We start from the raw sequence: 11540 nt of genomic DNA on the forward strand, positions 1-11540 counted from the left end.
TTGGAGCCCTTGATGGGAAAAAGCTTGAAATGTCGATTTATTTCTTTTAAACTATTTTGTAAGAAACATTAACAATTAAATACAAAAGACTCAATTACTAATTACTAGAAACTATATCATATTTATTAGTTTTTTTCTAATTATATCATATTGATGTGATATTTACAATTATTTGGAAAAATTTTAAATTTTAATTTATCAATAATATTCTTAACATAAATAAAAATAAAAATGCACATATCTATTTTTATTTAGGTTTTCTTTATCTTATTGTTTTTTTGCCTTTTTAATTTTTTAATTTCTTTATTTTTTCACTATTAAATGTGTGTTTATTATCTTAATTTTTATTTTAAATTATATCAAAATAATATTTTTATTTTTTATATTAAAAAACACTTTTAAAAAATTCTAAGTCGTGATTTAAAAATACAATTTAAATAGAAATGAATTAAAATTTAATTATTTTATGTAAAATATTTTTTTATATTTTTAAATGATTTTAATATGTAAGTGTTAAAAATAATTTTTTAATAAATTATATTTTTTAATATATTTTTAACTAAAAAATACTTAAAAAAAACAACCCAAGAACACGGACCCTGATAGCCAAAAACCACCACCATAGTACTGTCATTTCCTCCTCCCTCCTCCCTCTCCTCCCTCCTCCCGTGACCCAGAACTCACCATGCACAATTTGGTTTTCAATCCTTTTGGCTCATCACATAAGGAAGACAGAATCATCCTTCCCTGTCAAATGAAACTTCCTCTAAAAAATGGCACAATTATTCAATCGTCTGCCGCACGTGTATACGCGGTAGAATTAAAAGTTCAAAAACATATCCTAACTGTGGACTTGAATTAATCTATGATTTCTAGGCAACAAAAACATAATTTGGGTTTGAAATACTAACAAAACCAAGCCTTCAAAATCTCAAACTTTCTACACTGTAAATCCTTAAAGTTTCATTATTTACAGTGTCTACAGCATCAAACAGTTAAAATAAAGACTGGGCTTGCTTTTTTATAGGTTGCGGGTTCATACAATTTCCGCATTGGGATGCTTGCTGGTGAGGCGAATCATGAAGCAGCTAAGAGCATTATCATGCTAAAAGATGCCATTATGTGTGCCCAACGCTTTAGGGGCCCTTACGTTGTTAGGAGAACCAGTGGAGTAAAAGAGAGGAAACGGCGGTGATTTGATGCTGGTTTCCGGTGATTTTGGGGGATATGAAGCGGTGGTAGCCATGGCGGAGAGAGGAGGAGAACGAGGAGGAAGCAGAAGAAAGAAAGACAAAAAGGAAGAAGCGGATTTAATACAAATAATAAAAAATAAAATACACTAGGAAGTTTTTAACATGTTTCAACTGATGTCTACATAATTTCTAGTTAAAATTTCTTATTTTATTTCACATCAATAGTAGGAGACGACCCCACAATAGTAGGGCGTTATTGTCATTGCACAAATATCAAAAGTTGAATTTAAATTCCTCAAAGTCTCAACGGTCATCTCTCTCTCTCTAGGGTGTTTATAGTCGCATCAAAAACTTTCCTCTCCTCACCACTTATTACAAAATCTCTCTCTCTCTCTCTCTCCCCCCGGATTTCTAAACCAAGAGAAAGTACACCATGAAAGGGGAAGCTAGCGAGAATAATCGGTTCTTAGGAACCTTATCATCTTCATCGATAAGAAATTTACTTCCCAGATCCATGTCTTCTTCTTCCAAGCGGAAATCCAAAAAATTCTCAGAAAACACTCCTCCTCCACTTCACCCTAACATCCAAATCAACGATCCTCCTCTCTCCCCTTCCATCCCTAAACTCTTTCCACCCTCCAAGTCTTTCTCCTCTTCTGCTTCTCTCAACAGATCAGACGGTCAGAATGTTCAATCACTCTCTCCTCGGGACCCACCACCGCTACTGGGACAAGTCGATGGATCCCACGGGGCATTGGAGGATTTGGATCCGGCAGTGAAGGTTTTTGTCTGCTTTAAACTGTTTTTTTTTCCCGCTCTCTTGGCTTATTTATTTATTTATTTATCGCATAATGTAAAGGTTGTGGCGAGAATTAGAGAAGTAAATGATGTTAAAAGAGAGGGTGGTGATGGTGTAGTGAGGAAGCTTTCTTCGAATTCGGTATCAATTGGTGATAGGAAATTCAATTTCGACTCGGTTCTTGATTCGAGTTCAAACCAGGTACAATATTCTTCTACTTGATTTTTCTTAGCATAATTTATTTATTCTGCTGTTAACATATTTTGATTCGTAAACTCTTGGATTGTGTGTCCGTGTACCAGGAAGATGTCTTCCAGTTAGTTGGTGTTCCCTTGGTTAAAAGTGCATTAGCAGGTTACAATTCGTCCATCTTGTCGTACGGAGAGGTATTATAACTGTGTGTTATGCTAACGAACACTTCGTTTTCTTATTACCGACTAATGATTTTCCGAGTACTTAACCAGACTGGGAGTGGTAAGACATACACCATGTGGGGCCCACCAAGCGCGATGGTTGGGGATCATTCAACGGGTAGCAACCAAGGCATCGTTCCTCGCATCTTCCATATGCTATTCTCGGAGATTCAGCGAGTATGTTTTGCTTTGTTTAGTTTCCTTTTCCTTGGTTTCTGTGTGGAAATGGTTAGTAACTACGTATTCGGATTGTCTTTCATAGCAGCAAGAGAACTCCCAAATGAAGCAGATCAATTATCAGTGCAGATGTTCATTTCTTGAGGTATGCGTAACAGTCTTAAGAAGTAATGGATAGAATGTGACCTGTATATCAATTTGTATAGGACTAATTGATTGATAATTGCAGATATACAACGAGCAAATAGGGGACTTGCTTGATCCAGGTCAAAGAAATCTTGAGGTGGGATTTTCGGCTCCTGTCCTTCGATTCTTGTTTCACTAGCCAATGCCTTCTTTGAAACACCTCGCCTTAATTAGTTTATACTTGACGATAACGATTCATTTGAAAAAATATTTTCCAGATAAGGGATGATCCGAAAAATGGATTATACGTCGAGAATTTGACCGAGGAGTACGTGAGCAGCTATGAGGATGTAACTCAATTATTGATCAAGGTAGGGGGAGGCTACTATTTTTAATATCCCTGGGTTTTGGACCTTTTCAGGAACTCATGGTTGGCTTTTGATAGCATCTTTAATTCATTGTCATATATGTTTCTTCTTATTTTCCAATAGTGAACATTTAGTTATATGATGCAGGGGCTCTCAAGTAGAAAAGTTGGAGCAACGAGCATAAATTCTAAGAGCTCTCGGTCCCACATTGCTTTTACTATGATCATTGAGTCATGGTGCAAGGTCTGTATCGTCGGCTTCTCCAACTTGATTGCTGCAATCATGATCAAAATATTTAATCTTATTTTTCCTCAAAGTTAACTTCTCTTAGAATAGATATCATTCTTTGTGAAATGACATCATGTATATATGCATTGTTCATATAGTTATTTATGATATACAATGTTGAGCCACTTATATATTTTTGGATTTTGGTATCATTTTGTAGTGTTATTATTCTTTTTGTTGGTTCTACCACTTACATTTTCTCACGTGGCAGGGGACTTCATCAAAATGTTTTAGTAGTTCAAAAATCAGCAGAATCAGCCTCTTTGATCTTGCTGGACTGGATAGAAATAAACTTGGTGATGCCGATAGACAAATTGTGCAGGAAGGCAAAAGTGTAAAGAAGTCCCTGTCACTGCTTGGGTATGATCCATCACTTCCTTCTGAAGGTTTCCGAACTGTAAAAGTAGTAAAGAAACAATATTCACTGTCAAAATCAGATGCAAGCTCTATGATCGTGTTCATTTTCAGTATTTATGCTTATTGCGCTGAAAATGTATGTTTTTTTTGTTGAAGACCTTTATTTTTTCACATATGAATTAGGTGTATTTAGATTCCATTTGGATGCTTAATGCAAGAGCATCTTAACAGCTGTTTCATTCGAGCACTTTGGTAATCACAGTTTTTGTTTCATATGTGAAACAGGCAAATGGTGAACACTCTAGCAAAGGAAAATCAACCAGGGAAATTTGCAGCTTTTCCATACCAAGGATCCTGTTTAACACATTTGCTGCGAGAATCACTTGGTGGCAATGCGAAACTCACAGTCATATGCTGCATCTCCCCTAATAACAGGTAACCAACTGCTTTCCTTGTTGTGAATTTCAGGAAAAAAGGTGGTACCATATGCATAGTCAAATTAGTTTATTGTCATCAGTTTGAGTCCCTTGTTATGTATTATGATGTGCTTGTTGGTTGCAGAAACAATGGTGAGACGTTAAGGACACTCCGATTTGGCCAGCGAGTTAAATTCATAAAAAATGACCCGGTTATAAATGAAATATCAGAGGATGATGTTAATGATTTGAGTGATCAAATTCGTCAGTTGAAGGTATAAGGTTTTTCAGGAAGTAATTATTTTCCTGTTTCATCTCAAGGCATCACCTTATTAAATGTGTCTCTTACAGGAAGAACTTATAAGAGCGAAATCTGATGTACATAATTCATTCGAGGGTAGAAGTGGATACTTCAAGGGGAGAAATGTACGAGAAAGCTTGAATCACTTGAGAGTGAGTCTTAATCGCTCTTTGATGCTACCCCGCATAGATACTGATTCTGACAATGAGGTGAACATCGACGAGAATGATGTGAGGGAACTACATCAGCAACTCAATAAATTACATTGTTCTCCTGATGACAACTCAAGAGATCTATCTGATAATGGAGACTCTGCCCACTTTTCTTCTGTAGAAGAAAGCTTTGAGACAGATTTGGTGAGTGACAGCGAAGTGAATGGCCCACATGAATTTGAAAGTGAAGATATCAATCTTGAGAAAGAAAAGGAAGGTGTTGAATCACAAGACAACTTCCCAGCTGCCCCTGATGCCTCGGATCCTTCGCTTCGAACCAGCATTAATATTAGTCTATGCCGTCAGTCTGCAGTCCTCCATGAGCCAATGTTGTCTGAGTCACCTAAAATTGGAAATACCAGGAAAAGCATGGTCATTCCATCATTATTTTCAGCAAGTCAGAACAATTTGTCAGACAGCTCCAACTTCCAGTCAGATGTACCGCCCCAGTCACTTAAGCAAAGTGAAAACATCAGATCATCTTTGTGTTCAAGCAAGGTGTTTCCAGGCCCCACTGAGTCCTTGGCCGCTAGCCTTCAGAGAGGCTTGCAGATTATTGACTATCATCAGCGGAACTCTGCATCAAACAGATCTTCAGTTTCATTCTCTTTTGAGCCCTTGTCATTAAAACCTTGTTCAGAAGTTGACAAAGTGAATGTGTCTCTTCAGAAGTTAGCAGAACATGGATCATATGCTTCCTCACTTTGTGCATCTTGTAAACAGAAAATCAATGATAGTTCAAATGAGGTCCAGGATAGCCTGACATGGGTGGTGGCAGAGGAAGAAGCTCGGAAACCTAACCAACTGATTAGTCAAGTGGTCAAAGTATGATGAGTACTTAGTTGATGAGAAGTGCTATAAACTCTGTTGTATATTTGCTTGTTTTATTTATACTTTTTGTTTATTTTCTATGACAGGATTCAGGCAAAGCAATAACCAACAACGGAGAGGAGAAGGACCTTGAAAATTTATGTATGGAGCAAGCAACTAAAATTGAGCAGCTGAATCAGTTGGTAATAATTCTTTTGATCACCCCTCTAACTACTGTAATTCCACATTTCTGAATTTACTTTTAATGACAACCTGAATTTCTTCAGGTTGAAAAGTACAAACTAGAAAGAGAACATTATATCATGACTGGTCAAGAAGGGGATGAGATTCTGCCCAGGAAATCAAAGAATCAAATGACACTCTTTGAAGGATCAGCAGATGAAGAGTACCAGTCATTAAAGGATCAAAACAAGGTTAATAGTTGTTTTCATCATCAATTGCAGACAATCTTGTTAATTCAATTTTTCTCTGTGTCATTCGTTCTTGTTGATTTGTGCAGCTTCCAAGATTCAGTGTTGAGAATAATCAGCTTGAGATTAGAGAAGAAGAATATGAAGTAGAGGATGCGATGGATAAAAACACATATTTTGATTTGAAGGAGAAGGAAGCACTTCTTCAGGAAATTCAAAACCTACAGATGAAGTTGCAGTCGTATACTGATGCATCCAGAAACAGATCTACTGAAAAGCTGAGGTCCTCTTTGTTGACACAATCCATTCAACTATGCAAAAGTGCAGACACCCAAAATAGTAGCATGGAAGAATATGAGAGAGAGAGACAGAGATGGACAGAAATGGAGAGTGACTGGATTTCCTTAACTGATGACCTTAGAGTTGATCTTCAATGCAGTCGTCAGCATGCAGAGAAGGTGGAGATGGAATTAAGATTAGAGAAGAAATGCACAGAGGAGTTAGATGATGCGCTTCATAGGGCTGTCCTTGGGCATGCTAGAATGGTTGAACACTATGCTGATCTACAAGAGAAGTACAATGACTTGGAGGGAAAGCACCGTGCAATCATGGAAGGGATAGCAGAGGTGAAGAGGGCAGCAGCAAAGGCAGGAAAAAAGGGCGGAAATCGCTTTGCCAAATCACTTCAAGCTGAGCTTTCTTCCTTGAGAGTGGAAAGGGAAAGGGAAAGGGAGTTCTTGAAAAAGGAGAACAAGAGTCTGAAAATCCAGCTTAGAGACACTGCAGAAGCTGTTCATGCTGCTGGAGAACTCCTTGTCAGGCTGAGAGAAGCTGAGCAAGCTGCCTCAGTTGCAGAGGTAGATTACCGCGATTACACGTTACTTGCCGATATTATTTTACAGTATGCTTAGAAATGTCGAATGAGAAATGTGACTCATCTAGCAGTCATATGGAATAGCATTCAGTCCCTTGATATTAGTAGTATAGCTTGATGAAACCATGCCTCCCTCTCTGCACTAACGTGAGAGGGCATTTCTTACACAGACATCAAGTGCTGATAGGTATCTGATTTATCATGTTATTGATTCTATCACATATGCAGGATAACTTCAACGTGGTTCAGCAAGAAAATGAAAAATTGAAGAAGCAGTCGGAGAAGCTTAAGAGAAAGCACAAAATGGAGATGATCACCATGAAGCAGTACATGGCAGAAAGCAGACTTCCAGAATCTGCATTGCAACCACTATACCGAGAGAATTCTGACGGAGCACACAACACGATCCCAGATGATGACCAGGCATGGAGGGCAGAATTTGGAGCAATCTATCAAGAACACTACTAAACCTTCGGCCTTGATATACAGAGACAGACCCTCCTTGGGTCCAAGTTTTACACAAAATTCATGTGGAGTGACCAAGTCAATTTGTTCTTTCAAGGAAACAAAGTAACTTCTCTACTGTACTTGTGTGCATGATTTATTCATATGTTTTGTTTGCTATGCTATCATCATCCTTCATTTTACAACTTCTTGAACCACTTGTTGTATCCTATCATCTCCCATCTCCGGTGGAAGCTTATTGAAAGCTTTCACGAAGAAATTCTAATGAAAGCTGGTTCAGGATATAAATAGTTGAATGTCTTTTTTCCCCATATATACTTTGTATAGTGATGTGTTTCCGTAAAAAAATATGACGCGGAAGATCACCAAATCAAGAAACGCGCACACAATCTTGGGATAACCAAAGCAAGATATGGGAGTACAATACAATAGCAAGTTAAAATTAATGTTTACCTAGAATGTTTATTTATATTATATACACCAAATACAATATTTGACTTGCAGGATTTTCAATGTTTTTTTTTTTTTTTTGTAATTATAAATAAAATATAAAAGTATCTATACAAAAGAAAAAAAATATAAATGAATTAGGAAAATCTTATAAAAAATTTAATACACAAAATATTTTTTAAAAAAATCTCTATAAAAAAAGTTAAATAAAATAAATTTTATCAAGATTTTTTTTCCCTCTAATTTCTCTTCTCTTTTCATTTTATATTATGCCAGATGATTTTATAATTTTTTTAAAAATTGCTAATTATATTTATAACTTACAAGTCGGAGAAATTATCTACAACTCATAGAAAAGCTTTTCTAAACATCTAAACCATGTTATTTTACTTTAAAAAAAACACTAAATTCGAAAGAAAAAAAAAAAAACTCCAACATTTGGTATGATATTAACCGCTAAATATCTTTTTTTTTTCTTACTGTTTAGACTCTTTATTAAAGTTCTGATAGACCATACAGGACCACTGGTATGTATTTATTATTTCTTCAATGAAACAATGTCGTTTTGTAGAAAGAACATAAAAGAGGGGCGGACAAAATGATATAAAAAAATCTTTACGAGTACTATCACCTTTTGTTTTCGTTTTCGTTTTCGGTTTTTTTTTTCCTTTTTGGATAGATATTAGAGAAAGAGAGAGTGAAACAGAAATGGCGACGGCGAATTCTCCAAACACCAGCAACAACTCTGATTCCGATGTCGAAGACCCTAACCCTAATCCTTCAAGTAATAATAACAATGCATCAATTATTCCTTCTGCTGAGTCCAGTACCCCTTCCGTCTGCCTCATCCGCTTCGCTGGTGACTCCGCTGCAGGCGCCTTTATGGGCTCCATCTTCGGCTACGGTCCTCTTTCTTTATATATTTATATATGTGTATATATAATAGACTCTTACAGTTTGTCATTGCTTGTATCTCTCTCGATTTTGTTGGAATCTATATTTATAATTCAGATTTAATTTAATTTTAAAGTGAAGTGAAGTGATGTTTTGTTTTTTAAATGGATGCATTTCAGGTTCGGGATTGATTAAGAAGCAAGGCTTCAAAGGATCCTTTGGGGAAGCAGGATCTTGTGCCAAGGTGTGACATATGAATAATGATAATCATAATAATTATCTTTTGCTTATTTGCAACATACAGCTTTTGTGCGCAAGTGCGCCCGCGCGCGCTGGTTAAAAGCCATGCTTGTTATTTCCTATCAAGTTATTTGTGCGCTTCAATGCGCTATTCATTATTCTACTTCGATGTTTCAATTACAATTTTTGGTCTTTGCTGTATTTCTTCCTGTCTTTAGTTGCTAAATTTTTAATTTTTACTTCGTTTCACACTTATCAGTTTCTTGTATTAGACATTTGCAGTTCTATCTGGAGTACACAGTTTGGTTGTCTGCTTTCTGAAGAGGCTGCGAGGGAAGGATGATGGTATGACATGCCCCATATTTGAACTGGTTCTTTCACATTTCTTTCTTGTTTATATTTTAATCATGCTTCTCTCTTTGCAGTCATCAATGCTGGAGTAGCTGGATGCTGTACTGGTCTTGCTCTGAGTTTTCCAGGTATTCAGCTTCTTACTTGACACGTCAAATTTTTAATTTGCTAAGACCTGGATTCTGTCTCAACTGAAAAAATATATTAGCTATTTGTATTCATAGTGTCTCTGAGCTTTAAATTTTATTGATCTTGTGCACATTCATCAATGACAATCTGTTCTATCGTATTTTCCCATGATGTGTATAAACATCTCCTTGTATACACAATATTATTGCCATTTGTGCAAGCAAAATACTGTCATCTTTGGATTGTTTTAGCAATAACTTGTTAAATGCTAGTAAAATATTTTTTCCATGGGGTGTGGGGTGGGTGGTAGGGGGTGTGGGTTGTCTTTTCATAGCAATTGAATCTTACCTAAAATGCTAGTGATTGCGTTCCTCAGAACTTGATTCACTGTTTTGACACTTCTCTTAAATCTTTTTCAGCTATCATTTTGTTTCTGAGCATATAATTTCATATGCCATTTGGAGACTTCATGTCTTTTATGTTCTTCTGATGACTATCTTTATCAGCTATGATTTTCTTTTCTAAGCGTATATTTCATTTTCTATTTGATGGCAAAATCTGGATTTTTCACATCTTTTATTTTTCTGGTGACTTCCAAATCATCTTGGTTCTCACCTATTTTGAGAAGGTATTCCCCCTCCATCATTTCGTAGGAACTTTGTTTTTCTACATTGAAATTCATCCTCAAGAAATATTTTCAACAATCCAAATATATGAAACTCTCTGAACTTCCAAAATTTCACAAATGATATTATCATTTCCAAATTCAGTACTGTTGTAACTACAAACACATATTCCACACAAAGAACAAGTTCTTTATGAAACTTATGGTTGTTTTCAAATTCTTAAAAATGGAAACTGCTGAATAGAGATCTGGGATAAACTGCTAGTTAAAGATGGCTACCATAATTGTTAATGCTTCTTAGTTGTGACATTTTTTTCATTTCCCTATTTCTTTTTAGCTTCCTCTGCTAACTTTCTTTTCCCTTGTTTCTTTAAACTTCTATCTTTTATATTTATTCTTCTCAGTTGATCAACTCCTTCACATCAGCCTCTTTGTTTTTTATTGTCAATCACTGTCCAATTGTTTTTTCATGGAACAGCAAAAGGCTTGGTTGTTGGATTTGCTACATAACAGAAAAAGCAAAACAAAGAGAAATACCATCACATGATTGCATATTTATCCTCTATCAAATACAAATAATACTGTTTGCTAAATCGCCTGTAAAAGTGGCAATGTTTTTCTTTCACAAAGACTCTGTTTCTGATTTGATCTTTTGAATTCAATTTTCTATTGTTCTTTCTCTTGTTTACTGTCAATTTATATTTCCTTTGCACCCTATTCTGTTCCAATTTGTAATCCAATTCTTTCGATAATAAAATGTTTTCACAATATAAAGCAGGCTATTTTTGTTGTAAGTTTGCAATGAATTCACACATGATGCCACTAGTAGTCTCTTCTTCCAACTCTAATTCACAATATAAACTAGAAGAAAAGATGGCACTTGTCAGAGATGAGGTAAACATGTCAATAAAGGTTCAAAGGGTGGATGCTGACTCAAACTTAAGATGATAAAAGAGGTTGAATGTTAAAATTAGTCTTGCCTTTTGGTTGATGTATAATTTTAAACCAAAAGGAGTTGAATATAAACCTTACTCTAAAATCAATTCAATGATGGAGAGCGCATTCTCATATGCATACATGCTCTTCCTAGCTGGACCAAAAAAAAAAAAGGGCTATGATGTACATGATGGATGGCCAGATTCTGGTACTGTATTTTTTCCTCATGCAGATGTCAATAGGTTTGAGTTTTGCAAGTTTCTCTTATGGATTTACAGGTGCACCTCAGGCACTTCTGCAGAGTTGCCTTACTTTTGGAGCATTCTCATTCATCATCGAAGGGCTGAACAAGAAGCAAGCAGCACTGGCTCACTCTATTTCTTCAAGGAATAAATGTGACTATCACAGCAAACCTTGTCCGCTAGCACTCCCTCTTTCATTCCCTCTTCCAGATGAACTAAAAGGGGCCTTCTCCTTTTTCTCCAAGTCGTTGAGGAAACCCAAGAGTGCCAATTTTCCCGCCGCCACCCCCTGATTAAACCAGGAGCAAATTCATAATGTTTAGATTGCTGTTATGGTGACAATGTATCATGTAAATCTGTAGTTTTAGATTCTGAAGCTTGCTGCAGGCTTAGACAATGAAATGATTTCTTGTTTGGCAATGCATTTTTATTTTTGGCTGCCA

At 36.1% G+C, this 11540-nt stretch overlaps 2 protein-coding genes across 3 annotated transcripts; both read left to right on the top strand.

Annotated features, from left to right (window-relative positions):
* The first annotated feature begins 1528 nt into the window (after positions 1–1528).
* LOC118056804 (kinesin-like protein KIN-12F) lies at positions 1529–7528 on the top strand. Of its 2 annotated transcripts, none has more exons than XM_035069159.2 (16): positions 1529–1974; positions 2053–2193; positions 2295–2378; positions 2457–2582; positions 2668–2727; positions 2812–2865; positions 2987–3079; positions 3224–3319; positions 3576–3724; positions 4007–4156; positions 4283–4412; positions 4489–5475; positions 5568–5663; positions 5748–5894; positions 5981–6748; positions 6994–7528. In XM_035069159.2, the coding sequence occupies exons 1-16, from the start codon at positions 1627–1629 to the stop codon at positions 7231–7233; spliced, it is 3669 nt and encodes a 1222-aa protein (XP_034925050.1). In that variant the 5' UTR covers positions 1529–1626; the 3' UTR covers positions 7234–7528. The 2 variants fall into 2 exon arrangements, with proteins under 2 accessions (XP_034925050.1, XP_073265065.1); XM_073408964.1 differs by having other exon boundaries at positions 2671–2727.
* Positions 7529–8316: 788 nt separating this feature from the next.
* Positions 8317–11540, top strand: LOC118056803 (mitochondrial import inner membrane translocase subunit TIM22-3). The gene is made up of 5 exons (XM_035069156.2): positions 8317–8584; positions 8754–8818; positions 9087–9159; positions 9240–9293; positions 11134–11540. Exons 1-5 carry the CDS (start codon positions 8389–8391, stop codon positions 11388–11390), a joined length of 645 nt encoding a protein of 214 aa, XP_034925047.1. The 5' UTR covers positions 8317–8388; the 3' UTR covers positions 11391–11540.

Source organism: Populus alba, chromosome 1 (genome assembly GCF_005239225.2).
Source record: "Populus alba chromosome 1, ASM523922v2, whole genome shotgun sequence".
NCBI lineage: Eukaryota > Viridiplantae > Streptophyta > Magnoliopsida > Malpighiales > Salicaceae > Populus > Populus alba.